This window comes from Melanerpes formicivorus, unplaced genomic scaffold (assembly GCF_026170545.1).
Source record: "Melanerpes formicivorus ecotype bairdi unplaced genomic scaffold, bMelFor1.0.p_v2 SCAF_17, whole genome shotgun sequence".
NCBI lineage: Eukaryota > Metazoa > Chordata > Aves > Piciformes > Picidae > Melanerpes > Melanerpes formicivorus.
This window is the reverse complement of record NW_027142369.1, coordinates 4,394,232-4,414,966: the sequence shown is the minus strand read 5'-3', so window position 1 is coordinate 4,414,966 and position 20,735 is coordinate 4,394,232. Positions and strand designations below refer to the sequence as shown.

At 36.2% G+C, this 20,735-nt stretch overlaps 1 protein-coding gene across 3 annotated transcripts in view; it reads left to right on the top strand.

Annotated features, from left to right (window-relative positions):
• The window catches only part of GALC (galactosylceramidase), a 33,237-nt gene extending 13,159 nt beyond the window's left edge, over nt 1-20,078 (top strand). The window contains exons 1-12 of one of the 3 annotated variants that reach the window (XM_068148723.1): nt 757-1,224; nt 2,472-2,602; nt 5,639-5,794; nt 7,519-7,643; nt 8,852-8,979; nt 9,432-9,521; nt 10,848-10,937; nt 11,277-11,421; nt 11,924-12,104; nt 14,835-14,998; nt 16,752-16,828; nt 17,398-20,078. In XM_068148723.1, the coding sequence (XP_068004824.1) occupies nt 1,207-1,224; nt 2,472-2,602; nt 5,639-5,794; nt 7,519-7,643; nt 8,852-8,979; nt 9,432-9,521; nt 10,848-10,937; nt 11,277-11,421; nt 11,924-12,104; nt 14,835-14,998; nt 16,752-16,828; nt 17,398-17,541 (1,449 nt within the window). In that variant the 5' untranslated portion in view covers nt 757-1,206 and the 3' untranslated portion in view covers nt 17,542-20,078. Of the gene's footprint in view, nt 1-756; nt 1,225-2,471; nt 2,603-5,638; nt 5,795-7,518; nt 7,644-8,851; nt 8,980-9,431; nt 9,522-10,847; nt 10,938-11,276; nt 11,422-11,923; nt 12,105-14,834; nt 14,999-16,751; nt 16,829-17,397 lie in introns of those variants that run through there. The other 2 variants (XM_068148721.1, XM_068148722.1) reach the window with 2 other exon arrangements.
• The last annotated feature ends 657 nt before the right edge of the window (nt 20,079-20,735 follow it).

Sequence of the window (20,735 nt, the reverse complement as noted above, 5' to 3'; positions counted from 1 at the left end):
CTCTCTGAGCAACCTGTTCCAATGTTTCACAACCGTCTTTGTGAAACCTTGTTCCTTATCTAGTTGAAATCTTCCCTTTTTCAGTTTAAAACCATTGGGTTTGCTATGCTCATAGTTGTTTAAATTAATACTTGGTTCAAAGGTCAGTTAAGCAGGGATTTTGTAAATGCTTTTTATGTCTTGAGCTTGTAAACACTAACCACCTGCAAGTGTCTACCTGAGAAATGACAACTATAATGAGTAACTAATTCAGTTTAAAAACTTATAAGTTTCTTAGGTTAAGAAAGACTTGCACCTCAGCAAGTTACAGTGCATTTTGGGAAGTGTTTTTAGTTATGATTTGCAGTGCAATGAAACTTGCAGAGTGAAGCTTCTGAAGTTTCTGTGCTAAGTGTGTGCAGCTCTTAATTTTTTAAGAGCCAGACAGAACTAAGGCCCTAGCTTTTTGTTTGTAGCCTTTAGGACTATAGACATGTTCTAATTGTTCTTTGAGATGAAAGTTCTCTTTATGAGAAATTTTTCTTGAATGCCATACAGATGTCTTCCCTGACTCCCCCACCCCTGCTCATTATAAAACTCAGAGGTAGCAGAATATTTCCTGTGCAGTAGTCTTGTTATCTATCAAGAAATTAAGGTTAGTGCAAAATGAGAACACCATGTTTCTCTGTCAGTGCTGACTTTAAGGCACAAACTGTCAGAGTTCTTGCTGACCTAGGAAAAGATAGTATTTTAGTGTCTGTCCTTCAAAATGGTCAAAAAGTTGTTAAAAGATCACGTCTTTAAGATAATGGTCTCTAGTTGTTGCAAAATCCTGTAGTCAGTCCTTTTTCCTAAACAGTCTTAAATTATTTTCTGAGAAACACTTTTCTGTACATTGCTCTGTAATCTCTTGTTGAGTATAACCTTTTCTCTGACTTGTTGGTTCTTCTGCTTTAGAATAGAAACCTGAAGCTAAATTTTAAATTTTTATTTAGAAATTACCAAGCTAATTGAAGTGGCATCCATCCATCAAAAGTAACCAACCTTTTCCTTTCTTTGTTTCCTTTGATTTTCTTTTTACCTTTTCTTTCTTTATTTTTGCATCAGGTAATTTTTGCCTTTATGCCATTGGCTTTCCAGTGAAGCTTTATCTTCTGTACATGACATCCATTGATTTTTACCCTGCTTAAACAGATAGTCATCTTGTGGAAAGCAATTGTGTTTGTCATGCATGATTTGCCCTTGGTAAATTCATGGTGCTGCTCTCAGTCATCCTCCTTCTTGTGCTTGAAAATGGCTTTCTGGAAGACTTGCTCTACAACCTTTCTGGGTACTGAGGCTAGAGTGATGGCCCTGTAGTTTTTCAGATCCTCCTTTCTGAAGATAAGCATTAAAACCTCCCCTAATTGCAAATACTTTAGCCTTTGCATGTATGTTATGTGCACAAACCAAGTACTGCCTTATTCTAATGCAAGAAGTAGCAGAAAAATACAAATACAGAAGTAGTACTAACATTGTTTTCAAGGTGCTTTGGGGCAGGAAGTCTTGGTGTTTCAGGCTACTGTCAGACTGCACATATGCTACTTCAGTTTCTGATCTGTGGAAAAAAATAATCTTGCAGCAATGTTTCCTGCTGATAGTGTTCCCTGTTAGAAAAGATTATGTATAGTAGAATTATACAGAATGATTTGAAGGTAGTTGGGCATTTCATACTATTTGAACTTACAAGTACAGCAAACACTGTTTAGTGTACTCTGGACTTCAAGAATCTACATTGTTAGACTCTGTCTTGTGTGACATTTCAGATTTGTTTCACTGCATCTTGAGGCCTTAAAACGTCTCTAGGCAAGTGTACAGTGGTTGCAGTTTTAAAAATGGAAATAAAATGCAGCTGAGTAATAAAGTGTGTATGTGTCTGGAGCTTTTCTCATTTCGTGTGTTGGTTGTGTTTAGGAAGAGCTGATCTCATTTGTATTGCTTAACTATTAAATAGTTGACTAGTATGGATAATAGGAGCAATCATCTTAATTAGATGTTTACTGTACTTTAACAAGATTTATGAGTTACAATTCAGTTGTTCTTGTCCTCTATGTTGTCCTTGTAGCCTAACCTTTAGCACTGTAACATCTAAATGGCTAATCTGCAAGTGTGGTATCTTGCATGAAATGTGGTAGGCTTTGTCTTTATCTGCAGTTTTATAAGAACCAAACGTTTTTAAAATTTCCTTTTATGTGCTTTGTGATTTGGCATGGTAGAGGAAGACGGTGTCCTTCTTGGAAGCTGCTTTGTGCTTGACAATCTATTACATTCTGCTTTGTGTAACAGTTGCTGTCCAAGTTGCAAAACTAAATTGGAACGTGATTTGTTTTTGAAATATGTTCAAGTAGTGCTGAAGAAGATGCTGCCTTTCCCAGTATAAATTTTTGACAATTCAAAAAACATTTTTTTATTTCTCTCTTCTCTCTGTTCTTTGCTCTTCTTTTTCCCCCAAGCTGTTGAGGTACACATTGGATAAGCACGGTCTGCAGCAGGTGAGGATCATAGCCAGCGATAGACTGTGGGAGCCCATTTCCTTTGTCTTGCTGCTTGACTCTGAGCTCCATGGAGTGGTCGATGTCATTGGGTAGGGGGTTCTCTCTGTTTTTCTTTCTAGATGGTTTGTTCATAGTTTGCCTTCCTCTTGGCTGTGCTAGTTACAAATAATCAAAACTTTACCTCTCAATATGTTTACAATGAATAGATTGATACTATATTTCTCACTAACAAATCACATTGGCTACAACCCTTTATTTGAATCGTGAGACTCTTGTCATGTGAAAGATTCCTGTTGCCTGTGGTTGCACCCTTTTGAGGGTTGTTTTGGTCTTGTTTTGGTATGCAAAAAAAGTATTCGAGAGCTTTGTATACAGCTTTGTATCACTGACTTCCACTGGTCTGTTACAGAACAGGATGTGATCCAGAAATGAATTTAGGCTATGCTTATTTTTAAGTTAAGATAATGTCTTAGTTCCCATTTCGTTTTGATAGGAAGGCTGTATTTGGAAAGCATGAAACCAGCTGACTTGTTTTTCTAGTCTGGTGTTTCATCATATGATGCTAATATTTTTCAGTGGTAGACTAAATTTGAGATTGATTGCTCATCTCCTCAGTGGAAATGTCTGTAAGACTTGCTCATGAACTTTTAATCCAGTCACTCTGGATTTAAACTGTCTGACCCATAGGAGGTGTTGGAATGAAGGTTTTCCCTCTAAATGCAAATTGGCAGTCAGCGCTCCTCCATCAATCCTTCCTGAACAACAATAAGTATCCTGACAGGTCTTTGCAGGTGGAGTCTTGGATGATGTGTAGATCAGCAAGTGAAAGCAACTGTGATCTTGCTCTGACCAGGTGTAAATTAAAGTTGCCCTGACCCCCTGTGGTAGTTTTAGTGAGCGTGCTTCCTTTCTGGTTTTGACAGCTGCAAATATGCACACAGTCAGTTTCTGAAGCTCAGCTGCTTTTACACTACCTCAGTAAGTTGTAGTTGCTTAAATCATTGTAAGTGTAAGATTTATGTTCTTACTCTGATTCAGTCTTAACAGGAACATGAAATTCTCCCCTTATTATGGATAATCAGTTGGCTACTAGACATTTAGTGGTGCTTATCATAGAAAGATAGGTGTTTTTTCTTGAGATTTTAATGAGGATATTCAAGTCTTTCCAAATTATGATGGTCTTTGTGTGGACCACTTGTTTCCTGAGACTACAGTCCCCCTTTTTTGGAGGCTTCATTTACAGGGAAGTAAAAAGATTGTTTGCACTACCGAAGGAGCAGAGCATATGTCCTTTGCTGCACATCTTGTGTTAGTTGTTGAGGCTGTGGAGCAGCACAAATGTCTAAAAGAGGGCTGTAGCATGATTTAATGTTCTCTTCAAGTATAAATCGCATAGAGTTCAAGAAATCCAGTACACACCAGGTGTGAAAGCCTTCACTATATCACATAGCACCTGTTTATTTAGTGCATTTGGGTAGGTCTTTTTAAAGTACGCACTGCAGTGTGTACTTTTTGAATTGGTGTACTTGGAGTAAAAAAGTTTTGTTATGGAAAGGAGTTACACACTCCTTAGTCGTGTCCTACCTTTTGAGGACTAATGTAGATATTAATGAACATAAAACTCATTAGTTGACTGTGGTGTAAGTGCAAAGAATATACAACTATTCATTACCAGTAATGGAAGTTGCATCTAAGAGCAGAGAAAAAGGATTAATTTCTTAATTGGCGGTGAAGCAGTTTTACCTGATTGTGTATCAGTGGGACCAAATGAGAAGGTTAAAACTGTGTGAGCTTTAAGTGGAGCAGAGCTTCCAATAAAGAAGTGTGCCTCTTGAATCTCTTTTCCCTCTAATTTTATCATCCCTATTTTTTTTCCACTTTATTTCCATAGCTTTAGTGTTAAATTATCTTTCTTCCCTCTTATGCCAATAAGGGTGACCGTCATTCTTAGTGCAGGAAATGGGAAATCGATAGATCTTGTTCCTGTGTAATCTTAAGTAAAGCTCTCTCTGTAACACCCCACTCTTTTTTTTTTTTCTTCCTTTTTTTTTTTTTTTTCCTTCCCCTCTTTGTATAGTTGATTTTGTATTTGCCAGGGATGTTGACTTTTAAGAAACAGCTCTTCAAGGTGTGGAGTGCAGAAAGACAAATTACTCCTTTTTTGATTTGTCTATGCAAGCTGCACACTTTATGGCCCTATGAAAACCTCTACTTGGTATTATAGTAATACTTGTATTTCCAAGCCAAAGGTGGAATATACAGTAATCTATACACAGAGAAGAATGTAGCTAAAATCTCTACTATCCTGTTATATCATGTGAAGCTATGTGTGAAGGACTGCAGTACTTGGGAAATGGCCAGTAGTGAGGTAGAGGTTGGTTGATACTTTCTCCCAAGGAACAAGCCATAGAGTTAAAAAAGGAAACAGCCTCAAGTTTTGACAGGGTTGAATGTTAGGAAGAATTTCTTTCTTGAAAGGGTTGTCAAGTCGTGGAACAGGCTGCCCAAGAAAATGGTGGAATCCTCATCCCTGGAGGGAATGGAAAGCTCTATAGATGTGGTGCTGAGGGATGTAGTTTAGTGGTGACCTGGCAGTGCTGTGTTAACATTTGGGCCTCATGATCTTAAAGGCCTTTTCAACCAAAATGATTCTGTTATTCTGTGTTGAGGTCCTAAGACATTAATGCAGTGAAGTTCTCAGAATAACACATAGTACTGTATTTTACTGTTGATTTACTGGTTATCTACAGTTTTGTTTAAGATAGTTCAAAGTAGCATATATTCCTCTGTTCAGCACATTACAGTTATGAAAACATTCACGCTGAATTCAAGGATAAAGCTTAGCTTTAGAAGCTGCAGAAGTTGCACAACATAAATCTGAGTTTACTTACATCCTGACACGTATCAAAAGATACAATCTTCTACTGATGCAAATACAATAAGCTACAGAATTTTACCTCTCTTTGTCATTCCATTTTCTTTTATTCCATTAGTATTATTCTAAAGAAAGGTTGTGGGGTTTATTTTGTTTCTATTTTGGAGGAGGTAAAAAATTGCAGTAGTATATACTTCCAGGCTTAGATATTTATGTGCTAAGTGCTCTTTCTTTTTAAAACGTCACGTAGGGCTCACTATCCTGGAACAAAAACTGTGCCAAATGCCTTATTAACTAAGAAGAAACTGTGGTCTTCAGAAGATTACAGTACATTCAATGATGAAGTAGGTGCAGGCTGCTGGGCTCGGATCCTGAACCAAAACTACGTGAATGGAAACATGACCTCGTAAGTGTTGTGCACTGCTTGCTTTTACAACTTCCTATGTAAGAACTGTTTAAAGTACTATGGAACACATACATCTGCTGTATTGAGATCGTACATAAACTAAAACTCTTTGCACTGTCAATCTGTATTAAAATGTAATAGGGTATGAAGTCTGCTGTTTTTACCTCTTTCCATGGTGGTAGTCCCATAAGTTTAAATGTATTCTTGAGTTGGTGTTCAACGGCGCCCAGTGCCTGAGTTCAGATGCCTTTGATGACATTTGTTAAAAAGAGAGTATTTTTAAGAGGAAGTAACAACAGAAAAGACCTTGGAGGAAAATGAAAATAAAGCTGTGTTAATCTGTATTTTTTTAAGGTCTTAATCAGGTTTTTTGTCTTCAGTTAAAAGCAGTAGGTATGGATGTAATTATGAAGTTTTTGCATGCAACTTCTTTCTTGACCCCATTCTAAAACATGTTGCAGTCTTTTAATATGTTTGCTGTTTCCTGCATGTTTGCTTTCCATACTTAAAGCAGGAATAAATCTGTTCTATTTACTCTGAAGTTATACAGTTTGCAGTTTTAGAAGAGAGTAGAAAGCATACTACGATGTTTCCAGTGCACTGACTACTGATTTGAAGAGTGAATAAAAGAAGTCCGATTAAAGAAAGCGTAGGCATCAAGCAACATTTTTCAAAGTTTTTAGTTTTTATGTAACTGAATTTTGGAAAAATACAGAGAAGTCTTTTGTCTGAAATCCTTGAAACAGACCACGGCATGAAGCACTTAGATACTGCTAAAGGGAATTTTCTAGAGCTGCCTAGTTTCTATGAATTTTCTGTCTCCTCTGCAAGCTGAAATTCTAATATGGTTATTTCCTACATGTATTCCTGTCTGTCCTGGTTGCCTCTTGATTTTCTTGTGCTTTAATATCTGACTTTGGGGGTCTTTCTTTTCCCATTGTTTTTCATTTTTACAAGCCCTTTTTAATTAGATATGCCCCATTTGCTTAGCAGCCACATCTATATATTGTATGCAGAAGCTGTTGTAGTTTCAAGTCTGTATCCAATATTGAAGTTGTCTTGGCTTTTATATTGAAAACAGCCTAACTGATGAAAGGCAGCTTGTCTTTCTGCTAAGCTTGTTTCCTTTTGAAATCGAGTTCCTTGCATTTCTATTCTAAGTTTGAAAATCTGGAGAATAAGTTTAATGTGAGCAAGTGTTTACAGCTTGAGATTTGTTTTATTTTATAAGCACCTTTTTGTAGGATTTCAGGGTATCTTTTGAAATGCAAATATATTGTGATATAGCTATGGCACTGACTTCAGAAGGAGGCCTTTGCATTCACGTATATGCAGTAGCAGAATAGTGTGCCAGCTTTTACTTTTTACCTAACTGCTTTATTAAGCTCTACTTCCATACTAATGGCAAATAGGTCCCAAGTTTAAAGTCCCAGCAAAAAATTTCTAGTGCAGACCAAATCAAAAGATCTAAGCAATTAACAATGTCAGTATCCTGACAACTTCTTGAAATAGCAACACCTCCTGGAGGATAGCTGGTTACAATTGTTTTCTAGTCATAATTTTTAAAGATAAAAGAAGGAATTATTTTTTTTAATGTTATTTCCCTCTGCCACTCCCTTAAATTTCCTTTCACTGTATGCTGGAGAAAACAGAGAAATTCTTGTATGAAATTTATGTAATGCCATCCCTATGAATGGAGCAAACAAACCTTTTCTTTCTTCCAGAACTATTGCATGGAATTTGGTGGCTAGTTACTATGAAGAGTTGCCCTTTGGACGGTGTGGATTAATGACAGCACAAGAGCCATGGAGTGGCCACTACAAAGTTGAAGCTCCTATTTGGATTACAGGTAAAAAGTTCACTGCTAAGTTTGCCGGTCTAACAAAGCATAACTGTATTTCCCAAGGCCTTTATTTGTTCAGTGGTTTGTATGTGTATTATTTTTAGTACCAAATTAAAGTAGATTCATGGAGAGTTTTGCGAGTACTTGAAAGAAGAGGAAGAAAAAGAAAATAGCTTCTCTCAGTAGAAATGGGAAAGATCTAATGGCAAAGGGAATCTTAATATTTGGCCATTGGATACAGCAGAAATTAATAAACTACTGCCTTTTATAGCTGTTACTATTAAAATACTTTGATCCAAAGTGCCCATAAAGGTTAGTGTGCTTTTCTAGTTCCTTTTCCTTTTTGAATCCTTAAGTAGACGCTTCATACCTCTCCATTTGAGAAAACAGAACAAAGAACCTCTGTATTACTGTCTTGCTTGAGATACTTGGCTTGTGCAAGTCAGCACTTCCTCATGCTTGAGGGAAGGGTGGGTTTGTATACATCAGGCCTACATGCACATGGATTCACTGGCTGCTTTGTAATCCTGTAGTATTTCACTCTCTTTGTCACAGTTCAGTAGAGCAAGTAGCCGATATAATGCCCTAAAGGAGGAACAGGATGTTATTCTGCTAGTTTGCTGTATGTGTAAAAGCATTAAAAAAAAAGAGTAAAATTTGCCATGCTGTTACATGAACAGTTCAGGACACCTGAGCAGTTCTTGTTTCCATGTTGCTCAAGATTTTCATGATCTAGGTAATAGTTCTCTCCCTTATATGCTGAAAATGTTAGTTAGTTAGTTAGTTAGTTAATTTGTTGTGGAGATGCTCATCTATGCTTTCTCTAGCTCAACTGTTTAAAACAGAAAAATAAACAGACAAAACTGAATACCTCCCCCAAGGTTTGGAAAAATCTAAGCTGTGATGAATATTCACATTGCATGTACTTTTTTTACTTAGTTGTGTAATTATTCTTTTACTCCCGAGTAATCACTATCATTTCCACTGTTTCATTTGCCACAGAGCTGATGTTTTCAGTTGTGCCTTAGTATAATCTTTCAATCTTTATTCTTGTATAGGTAAAATGTGTTTTGGAAGTTCCATTACTTCCTTCCAAAATTGAAGTTCTTATTGTGTAAGAATGTATGAAAGAAATTTAAATCAGAATACAAATGGGATTATTTTTGAAGACAATTATTTTCTTCTGATTTATTTTTTTTTCTGTTTTGTCTAAGCACATACAACACAGTTTACTCAGCCAGGCTGGTCATACTTGCAAGTGGATGGACACTTAAAAGGAGGTGGCAGTTATGTGGCTCTGACAGATGGCCTAGGAAACCTTACCATCATCATTGAAACTATGGTGTGTGTATCAGCAGTTCCAATGAACAAGAAAAGATGAAGTGTTTTGTCGAAGAGCCTGTTTTGATTTAGATAGTTTGATATCTGTGAATATGTTCTTTGATGCTTGTTTCTTTGTTAATGAGACAACCAGAGATTTTTTCTGTCTAAATTTTGAATAGTTAATTGAATCTTTTTTCGAGACCAATGTATGTGTCATCTTTATATCACAAATTAGCTTTAATTGGATGACCTACTGGGGGGAAATTAAATCATGGTTATTTTAAAGCAGAATTCAAGATAAAATTTTAACCTAGTATAGTTGCAGTTATCATTAAGATAACAGTGAAATAAATAGCTGCAAATTGATCTATGTTGCTTTTGTAGTTTCAGTTTATTCTGTATGTTTTCATGAACATTGATATGATACGTTCCAGTAAAGTGTTCTCTTTCATGTATTTTGTTTTGCATCAGACTCATAATCACTCTCAGTGTATCAGACCTCCACTGCCTCATTTTAGTGTGACACCTCAGAGAGCAACTTTCTACCTCAAAGGGTCATTTGTAAGTAGATCTTGATTACATTTCATCAGTCTTATAAAATGGATGCTATTTATAATCAAATACGTGTGAGACAGTATCACAGGTCAGCAATAAATGGGAGCTCTTTAGCTCCAATACTAGAGGTTTTTACCTAGCAAACTTTTAAGCATTTTAGTTCTGCTTTTACCATGAGATGTCATAACTGAATTCATAGAATGACTAACTCTAGTCTAATCATTTGTATGTTGAAGAAGAAATTCCACAGCAATGCAACTGGATTTTTCTTTAGCATTTATTCCAAGCATGGGTATTCTGGCATACTGATACAGTTTGGCCGTCATGACCATGACATTCCTAGTTGTTATCAGCTCCTTTCCAGGACAGTAACTGCACTTGACCATGTACTGTAAGATATGTTGTTCCATCTTTTCAGCAGAGATTCTGAAAATCTCCCAGTTGTTCGTTCTTTCTTATTTTTTTAATGTAAAAATTTGATCTCGCTTTCCCTCTGAAATGTGAACAATGCTTTCACAGTGTAAACTGGATTGAATCTTTGTTAGTTAATTTAATTTCTACTAAGAAGTTAAGAGTGTTTACTTATTTGGAAATCGATTTTGGTGGCATTAGTCTGTTTTCATTTAGAAGGAGATAGTTTGGACAGTGCTCCTGTTCATAAAATTAACTGCTTAGGAAAAGTAGTTGAGTGTTATTTGTGATGTACAGCTCCCTCTGGGGGGACTATCAGAGAACTTACTCAAACTAAACTGACTTGTTTTGTTATTCACCTGAGAAACAAAGAAAAATAAAAATTGTGGGGGCTGGATATGACTAAAATCTGTAACTAATGTAGTGGATATGCCATAGTATTGCACAAGTTTGTTGATCTGTAAGTGAAGTACTTTGCTCAAAATTGAATAGCAAAGAAACAGTAGCTGAACTGAAGATCTCTTTAAATCAAATAAGCAAAATTAGCAGCAGATTATTTCAATCTGGTTACTCTTGGGCAGAGAGCTTGTACTGAAGTGATACAGTTATTGGTAATAGATAAGTTGAAGGCTGTATGTGTGATTACAGTGTTTTCTCTCTTCATGAGCAATTTTACTTCATGTTAATGGCTTATTAATGTATAATCTATAAAAGGGTAATCACTTGTAATAGCTGAATAGATGGCATCTAATGTGATCAGTAGCTCTAAAACAACAAAAATTAGGCACCTGTAGGGGAGTGATATTTCTCCAGGTATTAAAGTATTTTTTGGTTTGGTGGGGGTCTTTTTGTGTGCTTTATTGTTTGGTTGTAGTTTGTTTTGGGGTTTTTTTTGTTGTTTAATATTGTGTTTCATTGTAGTATAAGGTGGAAACCCTTCAAGTGTGGCATTCACGACTTGGTTTCGAATCTGGAAATTCTAGTCTTTTCCAGCAACTCCATCCTATAAAGGTAAGTAGATGAGTTTTCATAAGTCTCTCTGCAATTTCAGGTCTTTCTTCTTCCTTTGCTGAAACTCCTGGACTTCCATGACTGAAGTGTGTAACTAAGGAATGTTTTATTAATTGTTCAACTACACTTTTACTAGCTTATATGTATATAAGCTTAGATGGAGGTAAAGAAGAGTTTGGGAGAAAGGGGTTTTCAGAATAGCTTGGAGATACTCAATGTTGAGGCAAGACATTGGTTTTACCTTAAATGAGGACTTTAGAGAATCTCTAATTCAGGAACTTGGGCATTTTGTTATTTAGCTGTTACATCTTTTACAGCTTGAGCTTTCTTTAATTCTAGGTGTGGAGGGGAAGTTTTTCTTTAGATCTAAATGTGGATGAAGTCTACACTTTAACCACACTCAAGACAGGGCAGAAATGTGGTTGCCCAGAGCCTCCACCACCTCAGCCCTTTCCTTCAAATTACAAAGATGATTTCAATATTCGTAAGTTGTATTTCTCTTATTGAAGAAATGAATTTACACACAGATGCAGCCTTAAAGTAGAAAGGCAACAAACAACAATCATGTTAGTCACCTAATGTAAGAGGCATGAAGTGGTCTGAATGTGTGTTTTATTTTTGTTTGTTTATAGCTAGTGATCCAACAATTTACACTTGTATACTTTACTTGCCATAAGGTATATGTAATTCTGTATGTTCACATGGATGTCTTACTGCAAATGATATTGCTCATAATTATAGTGAACTAGTTTTTGGAAGGAAGATAGGGAAGAAAGTAATTTACTTTGTTCATATGTTTTAAAATAACTGTGTCTGCTTAAACCTAACACTAAAATCACCTTCCAGCTCCCAAAACTTCAGTTTTGGAGACTGTACTTTTGATAGAGTAATTCAAAGCCCCAGAGAAAATTTTCTAAAGAAATTTCTGAACAGAGGAGAACAATCAGAAAAATAATGTGTCAATATGTATTTCATTTTCTGAACAGGTAATCCACCTTTCAGTGAAGCCCCAAATTTTGCAGATCAGACAGGTGTATTTGAATACTTCGTAAATACTTCAGACCCTGGAGATCATGTGTTCACACTCCGCCAGGTGGTGATTCAGAGACCCATCACTTGGGCTTCTGATGCAGACCAGACCATCAGTATCATAGGAAATTTTAAGTGGTATGTATATAACATTTTTCCAGATGTCACCAGAAAATAGTCTCCTACTGGTGTGAGTTATTGTCAGTTAATCTGTCTCAGACTTTGTTTTTCTTGGACAGAGGGCTTTTGCATTCAAAGTATCTGAAAGCTTGTAGAAGTAATGGCTTAAAGGAACTTCCATAGTCATGGAGCCCTGCCTCAGGGCTGCGGCCAGCTCTAAGATACCAACTGTGGTTTTGACTAAATGAGTCTTTTGGAGAGTCCATCACATTCCCAGGTATCTTGGCCCACTGCTGCACTGTTTTGGGATTTTTTAATTATTCCCCCCCCCCGCCCTGATGTCCTGTTGGGTGTATTTGCTCAAGCTGATTTGTCACAATAGTGGATTCAGGTTGGTGTACTTATAAAGAGTGACCAACTCAAAGTTCTAATTCAAAATGTGCACTGAGTTTCAGACCGTTTTTAAACAGACCAAAAAAAAAAAAAAAGATTCAGTTTGAATTACTTAACATTTTGAGCTGCTTTCCTTGATTGTTGAAGATTTGATCAGTCTCCTATCATAGTCTGGGAGTTAATTCAGTTATTTGTTGCAGACTGCCACCTTCTGAGCAGTTCTAGGATTGTGTGGATTTGATTGAATAGCTAGCTAAACAGTTTTATTTCTGGGTAAATGTAACTGAGATTTACTGATTTGATAAGAGTATGTTATGATTGCAGTTCTTTCTGGGAGTTAAAATAATGGTAATTTGGAATCAAGCAGAATATTTTAGTGTAATATTTATTTAACATTAATAAGAATTTAGGAAAGAGGCTGTTAACTAATTGTTATAGTAATAAGTAGTAATCATGAACTTTATACTTCAACCTTTTTCATCTGTTTGGAAGTTTGGCTTAAATTCTTTTGATATGTTCTTTAAAATATCTATTCTGTCAATGTTTTTTCAGTTTGAGATCGATCATTGAGCCCCTAAATGCTTTTTCAGAACATGCTTCATATTTGTAATTTCTGTCCTGGACGAGTGATTGAATCACTTTGCTCTGAAGCCTGGAAGAATACCACCATCTTGTGGTTGGAGTTTGTTCTTCAGTTTTTCTCCCTGTATCAGCTTTTCCTCACAGTATTTCACATTGAGTGATTTCTTAAGTTATCCAGGATATATCCTTAAAATTCCTAAAAACCTCCTCTATTTTTTTTTCTTCCATAATTTTAATCTTGTTTTCAGAACCAGCTTGCTTCCTAAATATTCAGCTGATTGTGAAAAGGTGCAGATCAGTAATATGAATGCCAATAATTGTGAATTTCAGGCCCTCTGATTTTTAAAGCTCATTTTGGCCTGGGCAGATGTTTACAAGTATCAGTACATGCTATTGAAATACAGAACCAATCTTGCACTGAATTCCTCTGTGGAATGATATTTGACGTCAGTCATTGATGGCAATGTATTAGGATTAACTTTCAGGATTACTTAGCTGGTTTTAGTTTGGATTTTAGTCCTGTGCTTGTGAAAGCTTTTTTGTTTCTATTCTTGAATTTCTTAGTGTATTCCTCTGATAGCTTTATTGAACCTAGCTGTATCCTGGAAATATTACCGTTGATTCATTTTGTATTACTGCCAAATCTCTTTATAATGGCTTAAGCAAGATGTGGATGGAGGTCTCCTGTTAATACACAGGGAGGCAAAGAAGAAATCATGTTTATGTAATGAATATGTATCCAAAAATCAAATGCATCTAATAACATTACATTAGAGTGGAGGTCCAGGTGGTTCTTGCTATTGTGTAAGAGCTGCCAAAAAATGTTCTTTGCCATTTAATTACCAGGTGAGCTGATGTCTCTTCACATTCTAGTTATAGATACCTAGTTACTTTTGAAATATGCAACCTAGTGGCTGTATCTTTATTGCAAGTCCTTTCAGACCTAGCATGTAGATTTGTTTTGTTTTGTTTTTTGAAAACTTGAATGCACATTAGTATAAGTAAAGAAGGCTTTTAATTTTTAGTGTTAAGAGGTTTGTAGCACTGTTTCCGGGCAGGGAAAATTGTGTAAATTTTTAATGTGCCATGTTCTAGGATTCTTTCTCTTTATTCACGCTTTACAGCTGTCATTATATATACAACTTGGTAGTTTAGTGTTGAGGTGATGTATCACCTCAGGAAAATCAACTAAATTCAGCCAATTTGAACATTTTGTTTTAAAAAGAGTTCTGTTTTGGCTTTTGGGTGAGAAGTCTGCATTACTTAAAACTTGGCCTGAATTCAAAGTTCTGGAGAAAGGAAGATCAGCTTTTAGCAGATGTGGTGCTATGACCTTGACCCTTGGGTTTGATTTACTTAATCTAAAAGCAACTTTTCATTTCACAGACCTGAAAGAAGTATTTCTGTGAAAATACAACCCTTCTGTGTGGCTTGCGTTGTTTTGGGGTTTGTTTTTCTGTGGTGATGGTGGTTTTAAGTTGTTGTTTGTTTGTTTTTTTTTTTAGTTTGTTTGTTTTGGTCTGGTGGTGGCATTTTTTGACCTTTAAAAAAGTTATTTATTTATATTTTTGTTATTGGTGTCTTGAGAAAAATTCCTCTTCCTAAGAAAACCCATGGACTCACAGGTGGAAACAACCAGTCTAGACAAGTCGTGTGTCTTGTACCTGTAGAGGTTGCAGTACTGCATAGGGAGTTTTCTCCTAAGTCTTCTACTTAATGCCTGCTCAGAAAAATAATTTTCTTGCTTGTTAACACACTAAACTTTTCTTACAGGGTAAACATGACAGTCACATGTGACATCTACATAGAAAAAGCACGTGATGGGGGCGTGTTTATTGCAGGAAGGGTCAACAACGGTGGGATATATGTTCGACGTGCCCAAGGAGTTTTCTTCTGGGTTTTTGCAGATGGCACCTACAGAGTCACTGGTGACCTAGGTAAGCAGTTCTTTGCCACAGTGGGTGCTGTTATATGGACATATAATTTTCCTAACCTTGATAAAAGTGACTTGACATTCAGACTTTGCAATTCAGTTGTCATCAGTACAAATTTAATCTGCTGTGCTCTACTGATGACCACGTTTTGTATGTCTGATGGTTACTGGCTGGTATCCAGCTTTATGGATTTATTATTTTTTCTGCTGACAAAACTTATTTTACATTAGCAAACATAAATTATTTTCCTTTTAGTAAATACTCTGGTGTAGCTGATATTATACCAGAATATTTATGAAAAGGTTTGATCTATATTTTTATGTTACACCTAAAAAGGAATTCGTCCTTGAAATACAGTAGCTTGTCTTGTAGAGTAGCACAAGTCCATGTAGATACGTATAGCTTAGGTGGTGATGATGATGAGTGGCCTGCTTCCACAAATTATGCATTCTACTTTTAGTCTGTCCTAGTGAAGTGAGAGCATATTCTGCTTGTGATGCTAATGTTTGTGTTCATCTGAAGAGCACTTGACAAGTGTTTGAAAGAGTGCATGCAGTAATACTTTATCAGTAGCTAGAAGTTGTTTTTAATTTGCTTTGGAATAGTGGCAAGTTTGTTGTTTAAATGTATTTCTTAACACTTCATGAGTATAAATTAATACTTTAAATAGTTTCTGGTGAGTCAAATACAACTTCCAGATCTACAGTATATCTGATATGAAAACAGCCTAGAATGACTCATTCCACACTGTACTGGATCTTAAAAGTAGTCTCATTGTTTATTTGGTAGTTGTAGCTTCTCAGATCCCCTAATATTTTGGGGTGTTGGTGTTGTTTGTCTGTTTTGTTTTGAGTTTGTTCAGTTTTTAGCATGCATGGGTGGTATAAAAAGACTTCACATTTACCTTCTCTAAACATACTGGTGCTCCTTAAGGAAACTTCAGTGTCCAGCTTTATAACAACTTAAGTTTCATCTGTATGTAAAAACATACTTGTGTTTAGGATTGACTCCAGTATTTATTTTAATTAGCTATAGCAGCATTATCTGATTAGTTTCTCAGGCTGTCAAAAATATTTTCTCCTAGATGCAATGAGAGGATTTTGATTACCCAATTCCAGGTTTTCAACCCATTTCATAATTTCAGTCTAAGGCACCCGTTACACAATATGATAACTCTTTTCTGTACAACTATTTTCAATAATCTTTGTATTTTTCTCAAACATAGTTTGCTTAATTAACTTTCATCTAAGACTGTCTACTGAATAGTTGAAGATTCTACTTGTAGTACTTAGTTTTTCTTTTCAGGTCTTCCATACAGGTGTTAGTCATATTGAATTTTTCCTTAGCTTAAATTTTGACTAGATCTAAGCAATGTGATGATGTGGCAACTCAAACCCTCTGATTTAAAGAATCTCCTTTATATAAAGAAGGAGGTCTGTAGAACAAGCAGAGCAGTAGCTAGTGTCACACTTCATAAACCCACACTCTCAGTAGAAGGATTCTGTGTCTCAGGCCAAATTCCCCAAAGTGTTGGAGATTTCAGTGGAAAACCAGTCCTGTCAGAACAGGCAAATGTGCTGATAATGTGAAGTCCAGATGTGCATGTTAAGCCTGCCATGCTACAGTTAAAATTGATGAGACATCGGTCCTGAACATTTTTGAAAAATAGGTATTATTTTCTTTTTGCTGGCTTGTTATTTCTCAGTTTCAGAAAAAGGGTGAAGTAAAATTTCCTAACCTCAAGCATGTTTTGCAGCTGGAGAAGAAATATTAATGAAAGGACTTTCTGGTGTCCGGGATAATGCGTGGCACACGCTTACTCTCAACATTCAGGTAAGGACACAGAACTAGAGAGGGTATAAAAAAATAACTGGGAAGATGAGCTGAAAGCTGGAGATAGGAAGGCTGAGAGGCAAATCTTTAACCTAATGAAAATATCATGACCTGACTTTCTGTTCTGAAGATTGTCAGTAAACTACTGAACTAGCCTTGTTTTACAAATCTGTCACTCGCCAATTCTCTTTTCATACTGAGGACTTGTATGTGGAGCTAGTTAAGGACTGGGGAGCTCAAGTGAGCTGCTATGCTTCTATCCTGTACTGAAGATGCATGGACATAGTGTTGCTGTAAAACCTTTCAGATTCTACAATGAGTTTACAAAGCTGTGAGTTAGAGGAAGGTGAGTCTTTTACGTATTAACTGTAAAGGCAATGGATCTGTTTCAGAGAGCTGATAGACACTGGAGGATTCTGTGCACTATTTCAAAGCTGCTCTGCATGGAAAATACGTGAAATGTAGTTGAACATTGACATCTTCCTGCCATGTTGATTCTCCCACATGAGCAGACTTGGTGTCAACACAATCAATGGATACAAAGCTAACTCTTTCTTTGTTTTTGACAGGGCACTTCTGCCTCAGGACAGTTAAATGGTTATCCACTCTGGGAGAATGTCACCATTTCTAAACCAAGTAATGGCTGGGCTGCTATTGGAACTCGTTCCTTCGAGTTTGCACAGTTTGACAACTTTCATGTTGAAGCTAGCTGAGGTGGCTTTTGTGTTTGGTGAACCCAGTCCTTGTGTTACTTTGAAGAAGAGCCAGTTCAGACTTGGAGGACAACTCAGTGCTATGCTGACATTGATCTGTTGTCACGGAATCTGAATTCTGTCCTTATTATTTGTTAAAGGTTTACTTGACTGAGTATCAACATGACTGTAACTTTATCCCCTGTGATGCTTTTGCCCTTTGATTTTTTTGGGATAAATTTTTGCTCAAGGTAATGATGAAAACAAAGTCATGGGAATTAAATCTAGTTTAATAACAATAAGTTAACTTCCCAGCTCACTTTTAACGTAAGATAACTTTAGAGGTTAACAGAAGACAAAGGCATCTCAAACTGTATTTTTATCACTACATGACTGTGTCCATTCCTTTCACTCTGAAAGAAAAAGTTAAATGCCAGTAAGCCTTGAGCCAGGGGCTCCATACTTCTATATGCGTATCCTTCAAATTTCATTTGGATGAAACACCTACTTTTTCTGTTGAGAAAAAGATATCTCATTTTTCTGCTGCAGTCTGAGGCTGGACATTACAAGTACTCCAAGTGCACTTGATTACTTTTTCCAATTTTAGTTAACAGCCTTAAAATAGATCATATTTTCAGTGGAATGGAAATGGGTTTTAGGGTTGATCAGGCAGTGCAGGATGTGCTTTACTCCTAGACTACCTCCTTGTTCCAATGAAAACGTTGAAATAGATTAAAAGATAGCATAACTTGCTGCTTCTTAGTTGTACCTGTGTGTAGGTGTGGTTTAGTTTTGTGGGGTTTGGTTGGCTGTTTTTTGTCCTTTTTTGTGTGTTGTGTGTTTTCTTCTTCCCCTCCCCCCTATGGTACAAAGAATCAAAACTTTGCCTCATTGATGCTAGCAAGCAGACTGCTTACTTTCACGTCAGGTCACATGTGGAAATACTGTCCTTTGTTCATAGAAACTTGGGCAATGATCTCTCACTTTTGATGGATCTGAAACTTAGAGCAGAAAATAATTAAAGCGTATATGCTGTATGTATGTGTGTGTGTGTGTGTATATACACACAAACACTTCTATATTACTGTAGCACAGAGGAGATACGGATGTTATCACATCTTGGTATGAAGGAAGATGAGTAAGAAAACAGTCTTTGCCCCTAAGAGATTGGATCTATTCATAACGTAAGTGACAGCAGGCAGACTCAGAATTGTTTAGCGTGCTAGGCAGTGATGTTGACAACACTAGTGTCTGTTTCTAAATTTTCTTAGGTGTCATAAAGTTCAGAGAGTATTGCAGATCCTTGGGTTTCTAACAAGTTACTGTGCTACAAAATGAGAATATCATGAGGTACTGAATGAGATTTTCATCACATACATTCCAAGTCATGCAGTTTGCTTCTGAATTTCTTGTTTGTTGTTGTTGAATGAAGATGATGTCTGTTGCCGTAACAAAACACACCTCCTGTGTCCATCTACTTTTCATGCTCACATTGTATTTAACTGACAAGTAAGAAGTTCCACAGAGTTGATAGGGCACTAATAGCTCTATCTTGTCTTGATTTGCAATATACTTTGATTTTTCTGGATTATTATTCTGATCCACTTTATTTTGAAGGCTGATTCCTGTGCGTGTTAATTTCAGTCTTCAGAGTTGTTATTTGATAAAGAGTTAATGTAATATGAATCATTTTATGTGAAGGTTTGTCTCCCAAATGAGCTTTTGGAGAAGAGATTTCAAAAGTCCATCTCTAATAAGTAAGAATGCTGTAATTGTTATCACAGAATCACAGTACTGCTATTGCTATTGATTGATTATGAGTCATTCATACATGCAAGTTTGGTGCATGCTAGTAACTTTGGAAAATGATTCAAACAACAAAATTCAAAACTCTTGTAGAAGGCTTCCAAATACTAAGTAACTATTTACTTGGCTGGGTGAAAAATGAAAGCCATTTTTCCACTTTGGTTCCATTTGATGGTTGAAGTTTGGATTCAAATCTATTCATTACTTACTTGGTTTCAGAAGGGATATCACTGGTCACTCTTAAGTCCTCATTTTCAAGTAACATGAGTATAAGAGATGTAGCTCACAGAATAAAATTATTTTAGCTGTGATGGTTTCCCTACTTCTTGGAGACTTCTTGGTACCTTATGTCTGCAAGTAGTGTTTGTGTAAGAGAGATCAACAATGATACAGTTAAGTCCAAAGGAGCTGTCCAGTTTTTTTTACTGTTTAATGCACTAATGTAAAATACTGAATATTGCAAACTAAGCACATTTATATTTTATCACTGGAAGTGTTGATTTTTTTTTTTTTTTTTTCTAATCTTAATTTATAATATTAGAGGATTAAACTGTTATGAACAGAGTAAGTGATTTAATGGTGATAAAATGTGATTCCTCTTTATATGTCTGTAATTCTTCACCCTCCAGCAGGCTGCAATATGTTTGGCAATAACAAGCTGTCAAGTCTTTTACAGAGGGGTGGATTTATATTGTTGATTATAAATTATATACTAATAATTCCAAATGGACAAATAAAACACTTAAACCCCCTGTATTTGTGCAGAGCGCTTCTGTAAGTGGGTCTTGCTTTTCTCCAGGAAGAAAGCTGACATTTTTTTTCATTGTGGTTCTTGATACGTATGCTTTGCATTAGCTTAACTGGGTTGGAATGGTTTTTATGACACTCAGAATAGCCAAACGGTCCTCATTAATAAATACCTCAAAATTCAAATGCTTTAAGACTTGTGCTGTGGATAGAACATTTTGATGTGGCTGTTTGGTTGTTGGTGGGGTTTTGGAGGGGTGGATTTTTTTATCTTGTAGTGCTCAATATACTTTTTGCTTCATTTTTGGTTGGTTGGGGTTTTTAAAATTACTATTTTTAATTTATTTTTAAGGACTTTAATTTTTTATTCTGTCAACTGCTCAAGAGGGGAGAACAAATTCCACAGAGGTAGTCATATTTTCCAGGCCATTGTGCCAGCAGATAGGAATTGCCCTGAAAATATTGTTGTCTAGTAGCCAGGTATGTGCTGCCACCTACACAAACACTGAATCAGAATTAATTGTCCCTTCTCTGCCACCCCATCTTTGGGGTTAAACATGAGCCATTCTTGGGATTTTCAAGTTCCTGCAAAACAGAACGCCTTTGCTTTAAAATTATGGAAAAGTATTACTTTATGCTGCTGGTGATGGTTCCTTTTGCAG